Source organism: Pan paniscus, chromosome 3 (genome assembly GCF_029289425.2).
Source record: "Pan paniscus chromosome 3, NHGRI_mPanPan1-v2.0_pri, whole genome shotgun sequence".
Classification (NCBI taxonomy): domain Eukaryota; kingdom Metazoa; phylum Chordata; class Mammalia; order Primates; family Hominidae; genus Pan; species Pan paniscus.
The window spans coordinates 60454121-60472298 of NC_073252.2; the positions used below are offsets into that span (position 1 = coordinate 60454121).

Consider the following 18178-nt stretch of genomic DNA (forward strand, 5'->3'; position numbering starts at 1 on the left):
AACTGAAACTTTTGAGTCACAGTGCTTTCTCTTCTTTAAAATAGGATTAAAAATTTCACTATATTCGTTAGGAGGATCATATGATATCATATGTGGCTATTCCATGTCAACTATAAAGAATTATACTTATATTAAATGTTATTTACACCAAACTACTTAGGAAATCTGCAATGATAAAACCCTTGTTATATTACCATAGGGCTCTGTAAATGGAAAGTAGCCAAAAAAATCTACAAAAAATAAATGGTTTCTGGTATGTACTAAACCTTCCTTCTCAAAGGAAGCCATAACAAATTAGATAAGTGTGAAAAAGGCTTTGTAAAACAGCAAGTTCTCAACTTCTCACCTTTACAAAATAATAATCTAGGTTCAGAAATTCTATCATTTAAGAAATTAAATATCCTATTTACTTAAATCCTTTATGCTTCTCATGTTACTGAACATAATTTGAACAACAAATAACTGCCTTGAATATTTTATTTCAAATTAAGGTATACTGTGAAGAACTGGTAAAACCCCATTTTGTATTTTGTTTGCCATCACAAACAAAAGGATTAAGAACACCTGCTAACTGTAAACTGATATTGAAAGAGGGCAGATACACAATTTTACGTAATTATGTTTGACCACAGGAGAGCTAACAACATGTCAAATTTTTGTGGAGTTTCCATTACAATAGTTGTTCTTCAGTTCTGTGTAGGAAAAACAGACTTGAGAAATGATATGTTAAATTGTGACAAAGAAGAACTCCAAATATCTTGAAGGGCATCAGAATAAGTACAAGGACATATTTGATTGCACCCGTTAAAAAACTTGTTTTCTATATCAGTGAGGAACTCTTAAATCTTACAGATGAAATGAGTAAAACAATTAACATTTTAAAAATACCTTTAATAGCTAAGGGAACAGGGATATCAGGAATTATGAAAATCACTGCTACTCATATCCAGAAGTGAATCTATTAATAAATTTTGGTCAGGCCAAGTGTTCTGCATGGCACCATCAAATTTAACTGAACCTTATTTCTCTCTCTCTCTCTTTTTTTTTTTTTTTTTTTTTGAGGTGGACTCTTACTCTGTTGCCCAGGCTGGAGTGCAGTGGCGGATCTTGGCTCACTGCAACCTCTGCTTCCCAGGTTCAAGCGATTCTCCTGCCTCAGCCTCCATTGTAGTTGGGATTACAGGCTGCCAGCAGGCCAGGCTAATTTTTGTATTTTTAATAGAGACGAGGTTTCACCATGTTGGCGAGGCTGGTCTCAAGTTCCTGACCTCAAGTTATCCACCCGCCTTGGCCTCACAAATTGCTGGGATTACAGGCTTGAGCCACCTCATCCAGCCTCTGAACCTTATTTCTTCCTCAACTTCTAAGAGATCTGCTGTACAGCAAATAGATAGTTCTCACTGTAGAATTTGAGACTAGCCTTTGCTGCAGCAATAGAAAGGTTAAGCCCTTGAACACTGTAGTGAAAATGGTTAGACAGGTAAGGCCACTGGAAACTGGATGGCTCCATTTTGCATGTGTCTTTTGGGTTTCCAGTCTGTCTCTATCCATCCCAGCGCACTGTAGATCGGGAGAGCAGAAAGCCCAGTAATAAGCTATGTGACACTTGGCTGGTATAATTTAGTTTTAACTGTCAGTACCATGTTGGGCCCTCTTTCCCTGCTGATATATTTTATTTATTCATTTTTATTTTTTGACATTTAATATTTAATTTAAATCTGAACTTTAATCCTTACTCCTCTTTTTAAATTTATTTTTATTTTTATTTTTAAACTTTCTTGTGGGTACATAGTAGTATATATTTAGGGGGTAGATAGGATGTTTTGATACAGACATGCAATGTAAAATAAGCACATCCTGGAGTACGGGGTATCCATCCCCTCAAGCATTTCCTGCTGATAAATTTTAGATGGATTCTTAGAACTAATGTTACCTTATCCCAGCCCATGAAGAAAACAAATCTCTTAACAGTTAATGAGACACTCCAGCACAATATAAGATAAAAATGAGGGTAATGGGCATTTTGTCTCATTCTAGATGTCAGTGGAAAATCATTCATTGTTTACCATTAAGTGTGATGTTTGCTGTAGGCTAATTTTAGATATCTCTTATTAGATTGAGGAATCTCCCTTTTTCTTTTTAATTCAAATAAATTTTCATCATAAAAGGATGATGAATTTTATCAAATGTTTTTCTGCATCTATTCAAATTATTATATTATTCTTCTCTTTGTTCCGCCAATATGGTAAAATATATAAAGTGATTATCAGTTGTTAAATCAACTTTTTATTTTTGGAATAAACCCCAATTAACTTAAGAAAAAAATAGCCTCTTAACCTTCCCCCTCTATCCAACTTGTCTGCAACTAAACTAGATTAATCACAATAATGTATTATTTGTATTTCAACTATAGTTTCTTTTCTGGGCCCAGTGTTGTATTTATTGCTTCTCTCCGTTTCCTATCCCCACTCTAATTCTCATACCCTGCTTCCCACCCTTTCCCTGGAAAACTTGGAGTTTCTGTTAATCTTTCGTCACCTAAGCCTTCCAATTCCTTCTTATATGTAGCTTTCCTGTGATCAGTGTTGTGGGTTTTTGTTGTTGTTGTTGTTGTTGTTGTTTTGTTTTGTTTTGTTTTGTTTGATTTTTGAGATGGAGTCTCGCTCTGTCGCTCAGGCTGGAGTGCAGTGGCGCCATCTCGGCTCACTGCAAGCTCCGCCTCCCGGGTTCACGCCATTCTCCTGCCTCAGCCTCCGGAGTAGCTGGGACTACAGGCACCGGTCACCAAGCCCGGCTAATTTTTTGTATTTTTAGTAGAGACGGGGTTTCACCATGTTAGCCAGGATGGTCTCGATCTCCTGAGCTCCTGATCCGCCCGCCTCGGCCTCCCAAAGTGCTGAGATTACAGGCGTGAGCCACCGCGCACGGCCGGGTTTTTAAAATTTTGTATATTCTTTCTGCAAAACATAAATCCTAAACTTTATAGCTCATAGAAGTTTCACGAAGTAACCCCACCCTTGCAACCAGCACTCAAATTAATAAACAAAACATGAATGCAATCCATAACTCCTCCTTCATCCGCTTATCAGTCCCCACGACTCCTATTTAATGGTAAACACTTTCTTGGCTTCTGAAACCATGGATCAATTTTCCTTGACTTTAAACGTTATATAGTTGAATCACACATTATGTACTCCTTTGTATCTTGCTTATTTTGATTAATATTATGTTTTTGAAATTCGTACAAGTTGTTGCATGTAGATATGCTGTGCTCATTCTTATAGCTATATGGAGTCTATTGAATTAATGTATCACATTTTATTTATCCATTCTACTGCTGATGGAAATTTAGGCTATTTTGGTTTTGCCACCTTATGATGAACACTGCTTTGAACATTCTTGTACCTAATATTGGTGAATACATGTATGCCATACTGTTGGATATATTCGTGAGAGTGGAATTGACAGGTCATAGATATCATTAAAATTTAGTTTCCCAAAAGGTTGTGCAAACTAGTAAACCTACTAGCCATATACTAGGGTTCCAGCTCTTCTCCATTGTCACCAGCACTTGGTATTGTTCTTTTTGGTATTTATTTTCATTATAACCATTCTGTTGATCTCTATTGTTTTTATTAAGGTATAATTTTTATGTGATAAAAAGTGCATAAAGTGTACAGTATGATTTGTTTCATCAAATGTGTATGTGTGTAACTAACACATCAATCATTCTCTGGGGTTCCTTTCTAACAAGGCCACTACCTAGACCTTTTCAGATACTTAGGCTGAGTAACTCCTACCTCTTACTTCTCATTCTTCATTCTTACTCACTTTTAGTTCTCTTTGGTGGACTTTTTACTACATCCTCTTATCATTTCAACTTTAACATCATGATTAAATTGTCACCCACGTCCGGTTTGTAAGCCATCAAGAATCTAGTGCATAACGTATTCCTTGATTAAAAATAAAAGTTGTCTTAAATGTAGTTACTTTTTTTTTTTTTTTTTTTTTGACCGAGTCTTGCACTGTCGCTCAGGCTGGATTGCAATGGCGCAATCTCGGCTCACTGCAACCCCCGCCTCCTGGGTTCAAGCGATTTTCCTGCCTCTGCCTCCAGAGTAGCTGGGATTACAGGAGCCCTTCACCATGTCTGGCTAATTTTTGTATTTTTAATAGAGACAGGGTTTCATTCTGTTGGCCAGGCAGGTCTCAAACTCTTGACTTCGTGATCTGCCCGCCTCTGCCTCCCAAAGTGCTGGGATTACAGGCCTGAGTCATTGTGCCTGGCCAGTTACTTCTTTATAAAAATATATTCACTAAGGATGATTTCCATATTTACTATTGTCGTGCATAAGAAGTTTGCCACCTGCCTGTTTTTAGTTGGTCATAAATAGAAATTATCCTCCGTGAGATTATGCTCTTTTGGCCTAAATGATGAAGCCATTGGATGTTTCAAAGAAATCATAACGTGGGTGTACTGGCATCATCAGCAACTCAACTTCAATTCTGAAAGGTGCTGTATGTAAACTAAAAAAGAATTTCCCTACTTGTGGAAAAAAAATTTACCTCATCTTTAATGCAGACCCCTTATTAACCCCAAAACCTAGTCCTTTTGAGCTTTGTAACATTACATGTTATGCCTTCCCTCTTCCTTCATGGTAGCAAATCAAATTATTTTGTAATTTCTTTTATATTTATATCAAAACACCTTGAACCTTTTAAAAATTGCTGTGAATGTAATTATCTTTGAATTCATAGACAATTTTGTTATTGAAAATAAACACATAGGAATAGATCTTTCATTTTCGTGAATCTCTTTCAAAAATAAAGTTAATATACATCACATAAGTGAACAATTTTAGGAATAAAGAAAAACTAATAACTATAATGTGGTATTTATTGGATTTATACAAATTGTGGTGCTTATATTGTCATTTTAATGATATTATTTTGGAATCCATGTTTCTAGATATTTTCTGTCTTTTCTTGACAAAAGTGCCAACTAAAAGTAGTGTGAAGTGGTAGCCTTGTGTTAGAATAGAAATTGAATTCAACCAATCTTTGTTTTTAGCTCAATTGTGATTTCATTAAAGTTGGTATCCCAGCATCAGTGGAGCCTAGTAATATGTCCGTAGTCTTCAAATTCCCAAAATACCCTGATGTAGTGGCTACAGTTGTTCTCTTTTTCAGGTTGTCAGCTGGGATAATTAGTGGACACACCCAGAAATGCCCATGTACACACTCCTCTCCTTGCTTGGCAGGTTTAGATACACAAATATCTGACTATATTGAAGTTATGGCTTCTCATCTCAAATAGTATTCTTTATTCTGTTATATTTTTGTATATTCTGTTATATACCTTGGAAAGATAACTAAACTATTTCTCATTATTGGTGGTTAGGCAGTAAATCTGTTGACAGCCTACTTTCTTGTGCTATAATCTTCAGTTTAGTTTTAAAATTTATGAGGATGTAACTCTCCACTGAAGCATTTTTCTAAACATTTGGATTATTATTACTAATTTTCACAATATATTTACAAAATATTATCATTTTAATTTTATGATAAAATAAAAACAGATAAAAATTAAGTAACTCTCTCTTTGACAAACATCATTTTGAAAAAAATATGGGAAGATAGATCTATTTACCTCCAAAGCCCACTTAACTAATTTCACTAAAATAGTATAGGTATCTTTGTGATTCTAGGATTCACTCAAGCCCTAGCTCTCTGCTTTTCCAAAGAAAAGACGTTAATAGGAAGTCAAAAATAAAGCATTTGATATTGAGATAGCTATCACTGATTCTCTTTTTCAAATGAGAAAGTAGTGTTATAGTTTAAGAAAGAGAACAATAGAAAGCTTATGTCGATGATTTCATATCTAGAGAGCTGGGACATCCTATCACAGAGATCACATTCCAGTTATTAATAACATTTAAGTAGTATTGTTAACTCTGCCACTTAGTCGTGTATTCTTTAGCCCACACCACAGTGTAATTCTTACATGTATGTATATATATAATATATGTATAATTGGTATATAGTATATTTGTGTGTTGTGTGTATGTGGGTGTGCTGGAGACTTGGTAAATCAGGAATTCCTCCAGCGGTAGAATTGCATTCACGGTTTCATCTTTAGGGTCTGTATACCAGTTCGCTAACATAATAAAACATATATAATTTTTATACATCCTTGGCATGTTGGCTATAATAAATGGTTTTTATTTTGTGACCAGTTTGTTGAAAATATATGTCTCATTTTAACTTGCATTCCTCTGGGGTTTTCTTAGAGGCCTATTTTATAATTCCCTGTTTATGACCCTTTTCTACTTGGAGGAGTATTGATATTCACAGTGATTTGTAGTAGCTTAGAGTACAATGTGTAAATATCATTGAATCTGCAAAATTCAAATGAAGGTGGTTAAAAGGAGAGGGAATAGTGATGGTTGATAAAAACTATGGCTTGTGGTGCTGGGGAAATGACAAAGGTAGCTTTAACATAGTCAGGATAAGAGTGTAACCGGGAAGAGGTGGGAATGGGGAGTTACAAAGAGTAAAGACACTGCATGGCACATCTGGGAAGAAGGAAATGGCTTAAAGACCCTGTTGCATATGGCCTCACTCCAACTACGTCAAAAATTGCAGGAGAAAAAAATAAATCGTAGCCAACTGCAGATGGAGCTATTACTATTGGTATATCCTCATTAAATCAAAGAGAAAGACAAATGTCTACAAGAAAAGAAACTTAGAGCCCTGATCCATATGGCTGTATTTTAGTTATATATTTTAATGTAATCTTTTAATATAATCTTAATTACACTATAATAGTGTAATTTAAAGTCACGTTTAAATATGAGAAATAAATTCCAGTAAATTATTTTTCATGTGGTATTTTGGAATTTTAAGTATACTTGTACATTCAAGATTAAGGAAAAAATATTTTACAAAGAAATTTCTATTGCAATGATAATATACATTTTGTTTTACCAAAATATTCATAACGTCTTACTGATTATTCTTATGGATCTACTCTGAGACTCGATGATTCACTAGAAAGACTCACAGGACTCAGAAGCTGCTAGGCTCATGGTTATGGTTGATTATAACAAAATAATACAGATTACAGATTAAAATAAGGAGAGAGAAAAGACCTATGAAGGGTAGCCCAGAAAAGATCAGTTGCAAGCTTGCAGGGGTCCTCTTCCAGTAGAGTTGTACAGGATTTATTTAATATTCCTAGAAATGATATGTGGTGACCGGATGCAGTTTTATCAACTAACTCACCTGAACCTTGATGTCTTGGGTTATTGCTAAGGCTCAATCACATAGATGTCTAGAGCCTGTTTGACTAACCTCAGCTACCCAGACTCCAGACCCTCAGAGCAAAAACTGGTGATCATGGTAAATCACATTGATAACATAAACTATCTAGTCAAACTAATGTGGACCAAGACCTCAGATATACAAAAACACTCTTATTAGGCACTGTATTCCAAAAGATTGGAACTCAGTTCTTAGGAGCCAGGTATGAGCCCCTCTTGAATATAAGAACATGAACCTTTTTTGGGAATGTACAAGTTGAGAAATCCAGACCTGCAAAGTAAACACTTTGCAGTACACCTCCTGAATGAACGCTATTCATAGTCCTAGGAAGCTACTTTTATTGACTGTATTTCCTGGCTCCCTTCCTACCTGGAGGAGTATTAATATTCCCATCATTTGTAGTAGCTCAGAGTAGCATGTGTGAATATCACTGAATCTGCAAAATTCAAGTGAAGGTGGTTAAAAGGAGAGGGAATAGCAATGTTTGAAAAAAGCTATGGCTTGTGGTACTGGGGAAATGACAAAGGTAGCTTCAACATAGTTCAGGAGAAGAGTGTAACCTTGTATCACCTGGTATCACCTGGCTCCCTTTCTCTTTGGTATCAGTTTGGGTTCAACAATGAATCCCCTTTGAGACTAATAGCTGAGGGAAATTGAAAGATTATCTCTCTCAGTGTAGACTATAACTTAATAGTGGCTGTAGGTTCCTTTGAATTTCAATATAGACCATAATAGTATGTAAAAGTTGTGGCGGTCTTTTTTCTTTTATTCAGTTTTTAGGCATTTCACATGTATTTTATTTTGTAAGCTGAAACTTTACATTTAGTATTAAGTAGAAGTAGGCATTCTAGATCATTCATATATTTGCTTTTAAAGAAAATGCTTTTATTTTTTTCTCCCATTTAAGCTTATGTTAAATATATAACCATTGTATTAATTCAAAAAAGTTCTGTTTTCTAAGTTTTAAGAATTTTTTTCATCAAATTTGAAGAGTGATGGCTTCAGATAAGGCTCCAATTTCCTTCTTTTGCTTGTGGATATTTAGTGTTTCTGGCATCATTTATTGAAGAGACTACTCTTTGTTCATCATATATTCTTGATATCTTGTTGAAAGACCAGCTGACCATATATGGGTGGGTTTCTTTCTAGACTCTCCATTTTGTTCCCTTGGTCTATACGTGTGCTTTAATGCTGTTTGGATTCTTGTCACTTTGTAGTGTATTTTGAAACTAGGGAGTGTGATGTCTCCAGCTTTTCTCTTCTTGCACAAAGTTGCTTTGAATATTTGTTTTTTTTGTGGCTCCATATAAATTTTGGTTTTGTTTTTTCTATTTCTTTAAAAAAATGCCAGTGGGATTTTAATATGGATTCATTGAATCTGGATTGTTTTGGGTAACATGGACATTTTGATGCCCTGAGACAAATTAAATATTCAACCTAAGACCTAAAACCACAAAAACCCTGGAAGAAAACATAGGGAAATGCTTCTTGACATTGACCTTGGCAATAATTTCTTGGATATAACACCAAAAGCAAAAACAGACAAGTGAGATTATATCAACCTAAAATAGCTTCTGGCCAGCAAAAGAGACAATCAACAAACTTAAAAGGCAATCTGTGGAATGGAAGTAAATATTCGTAAGACATATATATGATAAAGGGTCAGTATGCAAAAATTAATAATATTTTAGTATTTTTTATCTCCATTCTCTTTTAACCTGTAATATTGTCTATGACATTTATAAATTTTCTATTTATCCCTCCTTCCATCTTGAGTTAATTTCAATGTGATATTAATATTTTATATTTTCTTGTTCATCATTAATTCCAGTTTGCTCATAATTTGATACAGGGACACTTGCCTTTGTATTCATGAGTGTTTATGAACCTTAAATATATTTGTTCTTCAGTCCTTTTCTGAACAGTTTGAATTGGCCTTAGGAGATTTTCTTTTTTCTTTCTTCTCTTTCTTTCTTTCTTTTCTGTCTTCTTTTTTTCTTTCTCTCTTTCTTTTTCTTTCTCTCTTTCTTTTTCTTTCTCTCTCTCTCTCTCTCTTTCTCTCTCTCTCTCTTTCTTTCTTTTTTCTTTCTTTCTTTTCCTTCCTTCCTTCCTGCATGCCTGCCTGCCTGCCTGCCTGCCTGCCTGTCTGCCTATGGAAGAAAAAATATTTCCTATTTGGAACTTTGTTATAATCTATGCATAAAATCATATGAATCTATTATGTAGTAATGTAGTATGTGGTATGAGTCTAGTAGTACTGTTTTAATGCTGTTAAGAGACTCATTTATAAGACAAATATTTTTCCATAAGCAGTAGATTTGATTTTTTTTATAAATCTCTGAGTAATTCCAAAACAAATTTCACATATTTATTAAGACTTATCAAATAGGTAAACATTGTGTTATTGTGGCAAAGGATTTTTACTGTTAAAAATTATTTAGAAATAGATAATAGAAAATGTTTATGTGTGTGTCAGTATGTGCAAATATATTTTCTCTCTTTGTCCATTGAAAACACATGAAACTCCAGTAACAATGAATATACCTATAATATACATCTTGAGTTTTATATGCCATTATCTAATAAAATAAAATACCATTCACTGGAGAAGTGTTTAATTTTAAGTTTGAGGCAGCGAAAACAGAAGTCGAGTCTAAACCATCTAGTAATACCAAAAAGTGAAAAGTGCTCAGAAATAATGGAGCCATTTCAAAAGAATACAGAACTACTGTGAAGAAGTTTCCAAAATCTGGGACAATTTGAGAAGCAAAATAAATAATTAGTATGAATGAATAGAACACATAAAATAAAATTCATTAATATTTTAGTTTATACTGTATAAACAGTTCAATGAACAAGCAATCTCTTAATTCCAATTAATGAATATAAAATGAATAATGAAAATTTTTTAAATGACCAGCTTTCTTTAGTAGTAACATTGTATTTTATTTTTTATCTTCTGCTTTCATTTTAGTTTCCAAGGGTATATGTGCAAATTTGTTATCTGAGTATATTGCGTGTCACTAAGCCTTGATGTATGAATAATCCCATCACCCAGTAGTGAGCATAGTACCCAATAAATATCCTCAAGTCTGTTTTGTTTTTTGGAATACTGATCTGCACACGAATTTAAGGAAAATACTGAAACAGGGCATAAAACAACTAGAAATAGTAGGTGGTCCAATAATAGTTACTTCATGTATACATACGTATATAAAAATCATACATATGTATATAGTTTTTTTTTTGCCGTGGTTAAAGGTCTCCAAACATCAAAATAGAGTCTTTAGATGTGTATGGCCTCTTTGGTGGAATAAAATTTACTCCGAAATAAAATGTTAGAATATGATCTAATAAACTTAAACGCAAGCTTCTAATGGATGAAATTACAAATATCTCTCTACCAGATCAAAGCGTCCAAATATTTAACAGAACTAAAAAAAAAATAGCCCAGTATCCAACAAGGTAAAATCAGAAAAAAAAGTTATGAAGTAGTTAACAAAGCATAAATATATGACTGACAGCAACAAATAGCATATTATTAAACAGACAAGTTCACAGTCATGACATACATGATAGAATTAGTAGACAAATACTCTAAAACAGCTATTATAAATAGCTTGTGGTTATTGAGTATCTTTAAGATAACTCTTCGATGATAGTTTGTGTTGCAATTCTAAACATCTTATTTTGTTACATTTTGTACTTGTATCTGGGTTAAAGAATGCTATTGAATTTTGTAATTTGATATTATGTTGGACAACTTGCAAGACTAATTAATTTTAATATTGGTTTATTGATTTTTTAAGTCTTCCTGCCTGGGGCTTTTGAAAAGATACATCTTTAGACTTTTTAGCAGTTGCTCTGTATTTCTGTATGTAAATTTTAAATTTACATAAGTGATATAGTGTAGACCTAAAAACAAAAATAGGGTATGGCCAAAAGAACATAAAAGTAAGCATGTAAAGAGAAAAATAAAATTTCTATAAACAAGCCCACATTAAACTACCAGAGATGAAACACACAATATCTAAAATTAAAAATACATTGGATAGTATTAATAGATTGGACACAGCATAGAAAAAAAGAATTTAAAGATATAGTAATAGAAACTATACAAAATGAAAAATAAAGAGAAATAATCACTTCTCCCTTCCCCACAAAATAAACAAAACATCCTAACATATACTATTTCAATATCCTAAAGGAAGGAGCATCAGCAGAAAAAAAGTATTAAAATAAATAATGGCCCCAAATTTTTCAAATTTGGTGAATTCCATATACAAATAGATCCAAGAAGTTCAATTAACCAAGTAAAAAGAAAAATAAAATGCCTCTATCACATCATAATCAATATATTGAACAGTAATAAAAAGAAAATCTGAAAAATGGAAGGAAAATTAAAAAATACTTCATCTAGCAAAGAAAAAAAGAATGAAAACAGACTTCTCATTGAAAGCAATGCAAGCTACAAAACAGCAGTTACACCTAAAAAGTACTAAAATAAATTAAAATTATCATAATTAATACATATATTCCCAGCAAATTTAATACCCAGCCAATTTAATTTTAAAAATAAAGGCTGATTTTTTTTTGTTGCTACAAGAACCAAGAAAATTAATCTTCTATAGACCACCACTTCTTGAAGAAATGTTGAAGGCAGAAGAAAAATGATCTCTAGTAAAAATTTCGATCTAGACGAATGGAGAGACAAAAATTGTAAATAAGTCAATGAATAAAAAAGACATAAAAAATGTTATTTAATATTACTAAAGGTTAAATGACTGCTTAAAACCAAAATGATAACTACAGATATTTATTGTATTGTGAAGTTGTAATACATAGAAGTAAACTGTATGGCAACAATAACACAAAATCTGGGAAGAGATACAGGAAGTATACTGTCGTAAAGTTGTTATGCTAAAAATGATACTAATTGCAAATTTTACACACAACCACAACAAAGGTAGAGCAAAAAAAAGAATATTTAATAAGCTAATAAAAATATCAACTAGGATCATAAAATGTGTTCAACTAATAAACATGAAGATAGGAAAGAAAAAAAGAACAAAAAAGAGATGAGGTAAATTTAAAAAAGTAGCAAAATGATAAATCCCAACTCAAACATGTAGATAATCACAGTAAATGTAAAGTTCTCACAACCCTCACCAATAGTTAGACATTGTCAAATTGGATTTTTTTTAAAAAAGCAAGACTAAACTCTGTGCTATCTTAAGGAACTCATAAAGAAAAAGGTGAAAAATAAAATGAGAATATACCTATGATACTAACAGTAAAGTAAAGGTGGAGTGGCTGCATTAATATTAGATAAATTAGATCTTCAGAGAAATGATTATTATGAGAATAAAGGTCATTTTATAAGTAAAGGTGTTAAATTCATCAAGAAGACATAATAATCACAAATATGTGTGTACCTAAGAGGATCAACGTAAAGAAAGTAAATTGATGAAAATTAAAGGAGAAATAGACAGATTCCCATTTATACTTGGAGATTATGATGGTCCTCTCTCAGTAATTGATAATACAAGCACACAGAAAATAAATGAGGAAATAACAGAGTTCATATTGTTCATGGAAAAATAATTTGTGAAAATTACATGTTTTTGTTACATTTCACAATCTATAAGATGCTTTTTTAAGGTGCTTGTCCTGGGCATTCTGGCCAGCATTAATTTTGTAAAATCTTTATCTTTCTTGTTTGTATTTTCTGAAATGCTTTTGCTCAAGTCTTTATTTTTATTTAATTTACTTTCAAATGAATCTGTTTTAAAAAGCATTAAGCTCAATTTTCTACCTTTATCTCAAAGGTTTTATTTAAATTATTTTTATAATGTATTACATATAATTTTACACTAACTTGAGATGAATCCTAATATATTTGATAGCCATCTGAAGAAATTAAATATTACTATACAATTTTTTATACCTTGGATGCTCATTTGCTCTTTAAAACTGTGACTTCAATTCTTTGCATCTGTTGTATGTCTTTGTACATTTTGTATCTATCATTAAATAACAAAATATTTTATATTTTAAAAAATATTTATATAAACTATTCTGTTAAATATTATGCTATTTTTTTACATGTATGCACAGTTTCCTGCAGTGGCAAGTGACTTGGTAATGCATTCATATTGGCTTTTGTCTTTTCCCTACCCCATTTTATCCACTGCCTTTGTGGTGTTACTTCGAGATGATTCTCACAAAAATTACTTGTATTCAAATTCTTTTCTCAGCGTCTGTTTCTTGGGGAACTCAAAACACAGTGTTACATTGTAGTAATCCTAGGCTAGATAGCTGTAGACACATTACTGGTAGAAATGGGGTAGTGGTATCACTTGACATGCAGTACAATCACAATTACTACGATTTTCATTTTTGATGAATTGTCATGAGGAACAGATGGAAGAGGATGGACTAGCTTGTGCCAAATCAACAATTGAGAAGTGTGGAAGCAATAATAATTGTAAGAATTATGTAGCTGTTAGCTGTGTTTATTGCCTTCAGTAACAGAAGGTAGAAAATTTCAATTAATTCAGACACGTATAACTCAGGACACAATATAAAGTAGAACACACCCATGACAATTTTTAAAGAGACCTTTATGACCCATAGCAAGTGGGTGGACTGTGTTGAAAATTACAGCCAAGACCTAATTGTTGGCTTAGCAGAATTATAAATGAGGCTGAATTTTTAGCAATTTTTGTCAGGAAATGTCCTACACCGAAGCCAAGACATAGGATGTGGACCGTTGGATTAATGTGTTTGAGGACCTTCAACGTCTATATTCCTGTTGACCCTATGGGTCATGTGAAGATTTCCTTCTCTTTGCTAGACAATAGCAGCATCACATTGCCTAGACATCAAGTATAGAATTGAAGTTCATAACACATGAAATCCTCAATGCATGCCCCCCTCACCTTTGAGCCTCTAGACCAAGAATTGACAGTACAATATCCAATGCATATATAATATTAAGATATAATATATTATTCATTCAGTATATTGTATCCATTATATAGATTCCCTGAGTCTATTATATAGATAACACATAAAAACAATTGTTTTCAAATCTATTTATTTAGTGAGTTTGTAATTGGTTTTCTTACACATAAAAATACAGTTCTTTTTTACTTTCTATGTAGTTAAGAATTGTTTCAGATAATTAATTAAATAATTCGTATTTTTTCCCATTTCTCAGTTGTATGAAATACACTGGCATATTAGCTATAAATATGTTTTGATCTCTAACTTTTTGTATGCCAATTTCCCATCTTTGTGGTGTTATACATTATATTATTACTTTGTTATGTATTTTGACATATGTTTAGGTAAGTATTCATAACTTTTTTCTTTCAATTTCTCTTGGCTATTTTAAGCTCATATGTTAAATTTTTTATTTAAAAAAATAAAAACCTTTTGGTTCAGGAGTACATGTGCAGGTTTGTTACACAGGTAATGTGGTACACAGGGGTTGGTTGTACTGACTATTCCATGACCCAAGTATTTAGCCTAGTATTCAATAGTTACATTTTCTCTTCCTCTTCCTCCTCCCACCATCCACCCTCAAGTAGGCCTTACTGTCTCTTGTTCCCCTGTTTGTGTCCATGAGTTCTCTTCATTTAGCTCTAACTTGTAAGTGAGAGAATGTGGTATTTGGTGTTCTGTGTCTGCATTAGTTTGCTAAGAATAATGACCCTCCCCCCAGCTCCATCTATGTTCCTGCAAAAAACATGTTCTCTTTCCTTTTTATGGCTGTGTAGTTTTCTATGATGCATATATACCACACATTCTTTATCCAATCTGTCGTTGATAGGCATTTAGGTTGACTTCATGTTTTTGCTATTGTGAATCATGCTGAAATGAACATTCACATGCATGTGTCTTTATGATAGAATGATTTATATTCCTTTCGGTATATACCCAGTAATGGTATTGCTGGGTTTAATGGTAGTTCTGTTTTTAAGGCTTTGAGGAATCACCACACTGCTTTCCACAATGGGTGAACTAATTTACCCTTCTACCAACCATATATAGCTGTTTCCTTTTCTCTGCAACCTCGCCAGCATCTGTTTTTTTTTTTACTTTTTAATAAAAGCTAATCTGACTGACATAAAATGGTATCTCACTGTGGTTTTGATTTTCATTTCTCCAATAATCAGTGGTATTTAGCTTTTAGCTTTTTAATATACTTGATGGTTGCATGTATGTCTTCTTTTGCAAACTGTCTGTTAATGTCCTTTGCCCACTTTTTAATGAGGTTGTTTCTTTCTTGTAAGTTTGTTTAAATTCCCTGTAAATACTGGATATTAGACCTTTGTCAGATGCATACTTTGCAAATATTTTCTCTCATTCTGTAGATTGTCTGTTTACTGTTGATAGTTTATTTTGCTGTGCAGAAGCTCTTAAGTTTAATTAGATACGATTTGTCAAATTTTGCTTTTGTTGTGATTGCTTTTGGCATCTTTGTCATAAAATATTTCCTTTTTCTATGTCCAGGATAGTGTTGACTAAGTTGTCTTCTAGGTTTCTATAGTTTTGGGTTTTACATTTATGTTTTTAATCCATCTTGAGTTGATATTTGTATATGGTGTAAGAAATGAGTTGATATTTGTATATGGTGTAAGAAAGGGGTCCAGTTTTGATATTCTGTATATGGCTAGCCATTTATCCCAGCACCATTTATTGAATAGGGAATCCTTTTCTTATTGCTTGGTTTTGTCGGTTTTGTCAGTTTTGTAGAAGATCTGATGGTTGTTAGGTGTGTAGCCTTATTTATGAGATCTCTATTCTGTTTCCTTTGTCTATGTTTCTGTTTTTGTACCAGTGCCATACTGTTTTGGTTACTGTAGCCCTGTAGTATAGTTTAAAGTTGGATTGTGTGATGACTCCATCTTCGTTCTTTTTGTTTAGCATTGCCTTGGATTTTGAGGCTCTTTTTTTTGGTTCCATATATATATTTTAAAATAGTTTTTTATTTCTAATTCTGTGAAGAATGGTATTAATAGTTTAATATGAATAGCCTTGAATCTCTAAATTGCTTTGAACTGTATGGCCATTTTAATGATATTGATTCTTCCTATCTATGAGCATGAAATGTTTTTTCATTTGTTTGTGTCATCTCTGATTTCTTTGAGCAGTGTTTTGTAATTTTCATTGTAGAGATCTTTCACCTCCCTGTTTAGCTGTATTCCTAGGCATTTTATTCTTTTTTAGCAATTGTGAATGGGATTGCCTTCCTGGTTTGGTTCTCTGCTTCGCTGTTGGTGTATAGGAATGGCAGTGATTTTTGTAGATAGATTTTTTTTTCCTGAAACTTTGCTGTAGTTTTTTATTAGCTCAGGCAGCTTTGGGGCTGAGACTATGGGGTTTTCTACATATAGAATCATGTTGTGTGTGAACCAGGAAAGTCTGACTTTCTCTCTTCCTATTTGGATGCCTTTTATTTCTTTCTCTTGCCTGATTGCCCTGGAAGGACTTCCAGTACTATGTTGAATAGGAGTGGTGAGAGAGGGCATACTTGTCTTTGCCAGTTTATAAGGAAAATGCTTACAGCTTTTCTCCATTCAGTATGGTGTTGGCTGGGGGTTTGTCATATATGTCTCTTATTATTTTGAGGTATGTTTCTTCAATGCTTAGTTTATTGAGTTTTTGCATAAAGGTATCAAAAGACTTTTGTGTGCCTATTGAGATAATCTTGTGGTTTTTGTGTTTCTGTTTACATGATGAACCACACGTATTGATTTGTGTATGTTGAACCAATCTTGCCTTCTGCAGATAAAGCCTATTTGATTGTCATGGATTAGCTTTTAGATATGCTGCTGCATTTGGTTTGAAAGTATTTTGTTGAGGATTTTTTGCATCAATATTCATCAAGGTTGTTGGCCTGAATTTTATTTTATTTTTTGTTGTGTTTCTGCCAGATTTTGGTAACAGGATGATTCTGAGTTCATTATTTTTTATCACGGATTTTAGAATGTGTTTAAGTTTCACGCAAATGGAATAATTCACCTGAAAAAGATTATATTTCTTTTATGTTAGGTTTATTTCTGGGTATATCATTATTTTTAGAGTCTTCTTTAACGTTATTTTAAAATTTCACTTTTGTTTGTATGGGGTATATAAGACTGCGATTTACTTTTCTATATTGGCTTTATTTATTTTATTTTATTTTATTTTATTTCATGTATTTATGTATGTATGCATTAAGACAAGATTTTGCTCTGTCACCCAGGCTGAAGTACAGTGCCACTGATGGTGGCTCACTGTAGTCTCAACCTCCCAGGCTCAAGCAATTCTCCCACCTCAGTTCCAAAGTAGCTGGACTACACGCATGCACCACCACACTTGGCTAATTTTTTATTTTTATTTTTATAGAGACATGTCTCCCTGTGTTGCTCAGGCTGATCTCAAACTCCTGGGCTCAAGCAATCCTCCTGTATTGGCTTCCCAAAGTACTGGGATTGTAGGCATGAAGCACAGCAGGTGGCCTGTATATTAAAATTGTATCTATCAATATTGATAAACTTTTTTCTGATATAAATAAATTCCTACATTAACAAATGTATATACATATATTGTATAATATATAACTTTTTTCCATATATTATTGCATAATTAAATTATAAAATTCAACATTAATTTAAAGTATGTTAAACAACATCTTTGTCTTGATCCTGAGTTTTTAAAAAGTTTCTTCTAACCTTTCAATGTTGAGTAGAAAATTTTCTGAAGTTTGGTTTCTTGCTGGTCTTATTTTGTTTGTTTTTTTGTCATTTAATAGTTGTTTCATAATTTTCATCTGTCTAAGAAAGTTCACTTCTATTTTTTAACC

The 18178-nt window shown here is 32.9% G+C and overlaps 1 protein-coding gene across 2 annotated transcripts in view; it reads left to right on the top strand.

Annotated features, from left to right (window-relative positions):
- The window catches only part of LOC100973813 (UDP-glucuronosyltransferase 2A1), a 60151-nt gene that overhangs the window by 10724 nt on the left and 31249 nt on the right, over window positions 1-18178 (top strand). Inside the window, exon 2 of one of the 2 annotated variants that reach the window (XM_055111459.2) lies at window positions 1063-1194. The exons of the other annotated variant lie outside the window; for it this stretch is intronic. Within the exon in view, the coding sequence (XP_054967434.1) occupies window positions 1063-1194 (132 nt within the window). The remainder of the gene's footprint in view (window positions 1-1062; window positions 1195-18178) is intronic. 2 annotated transcript variants of the gene reach the window in all.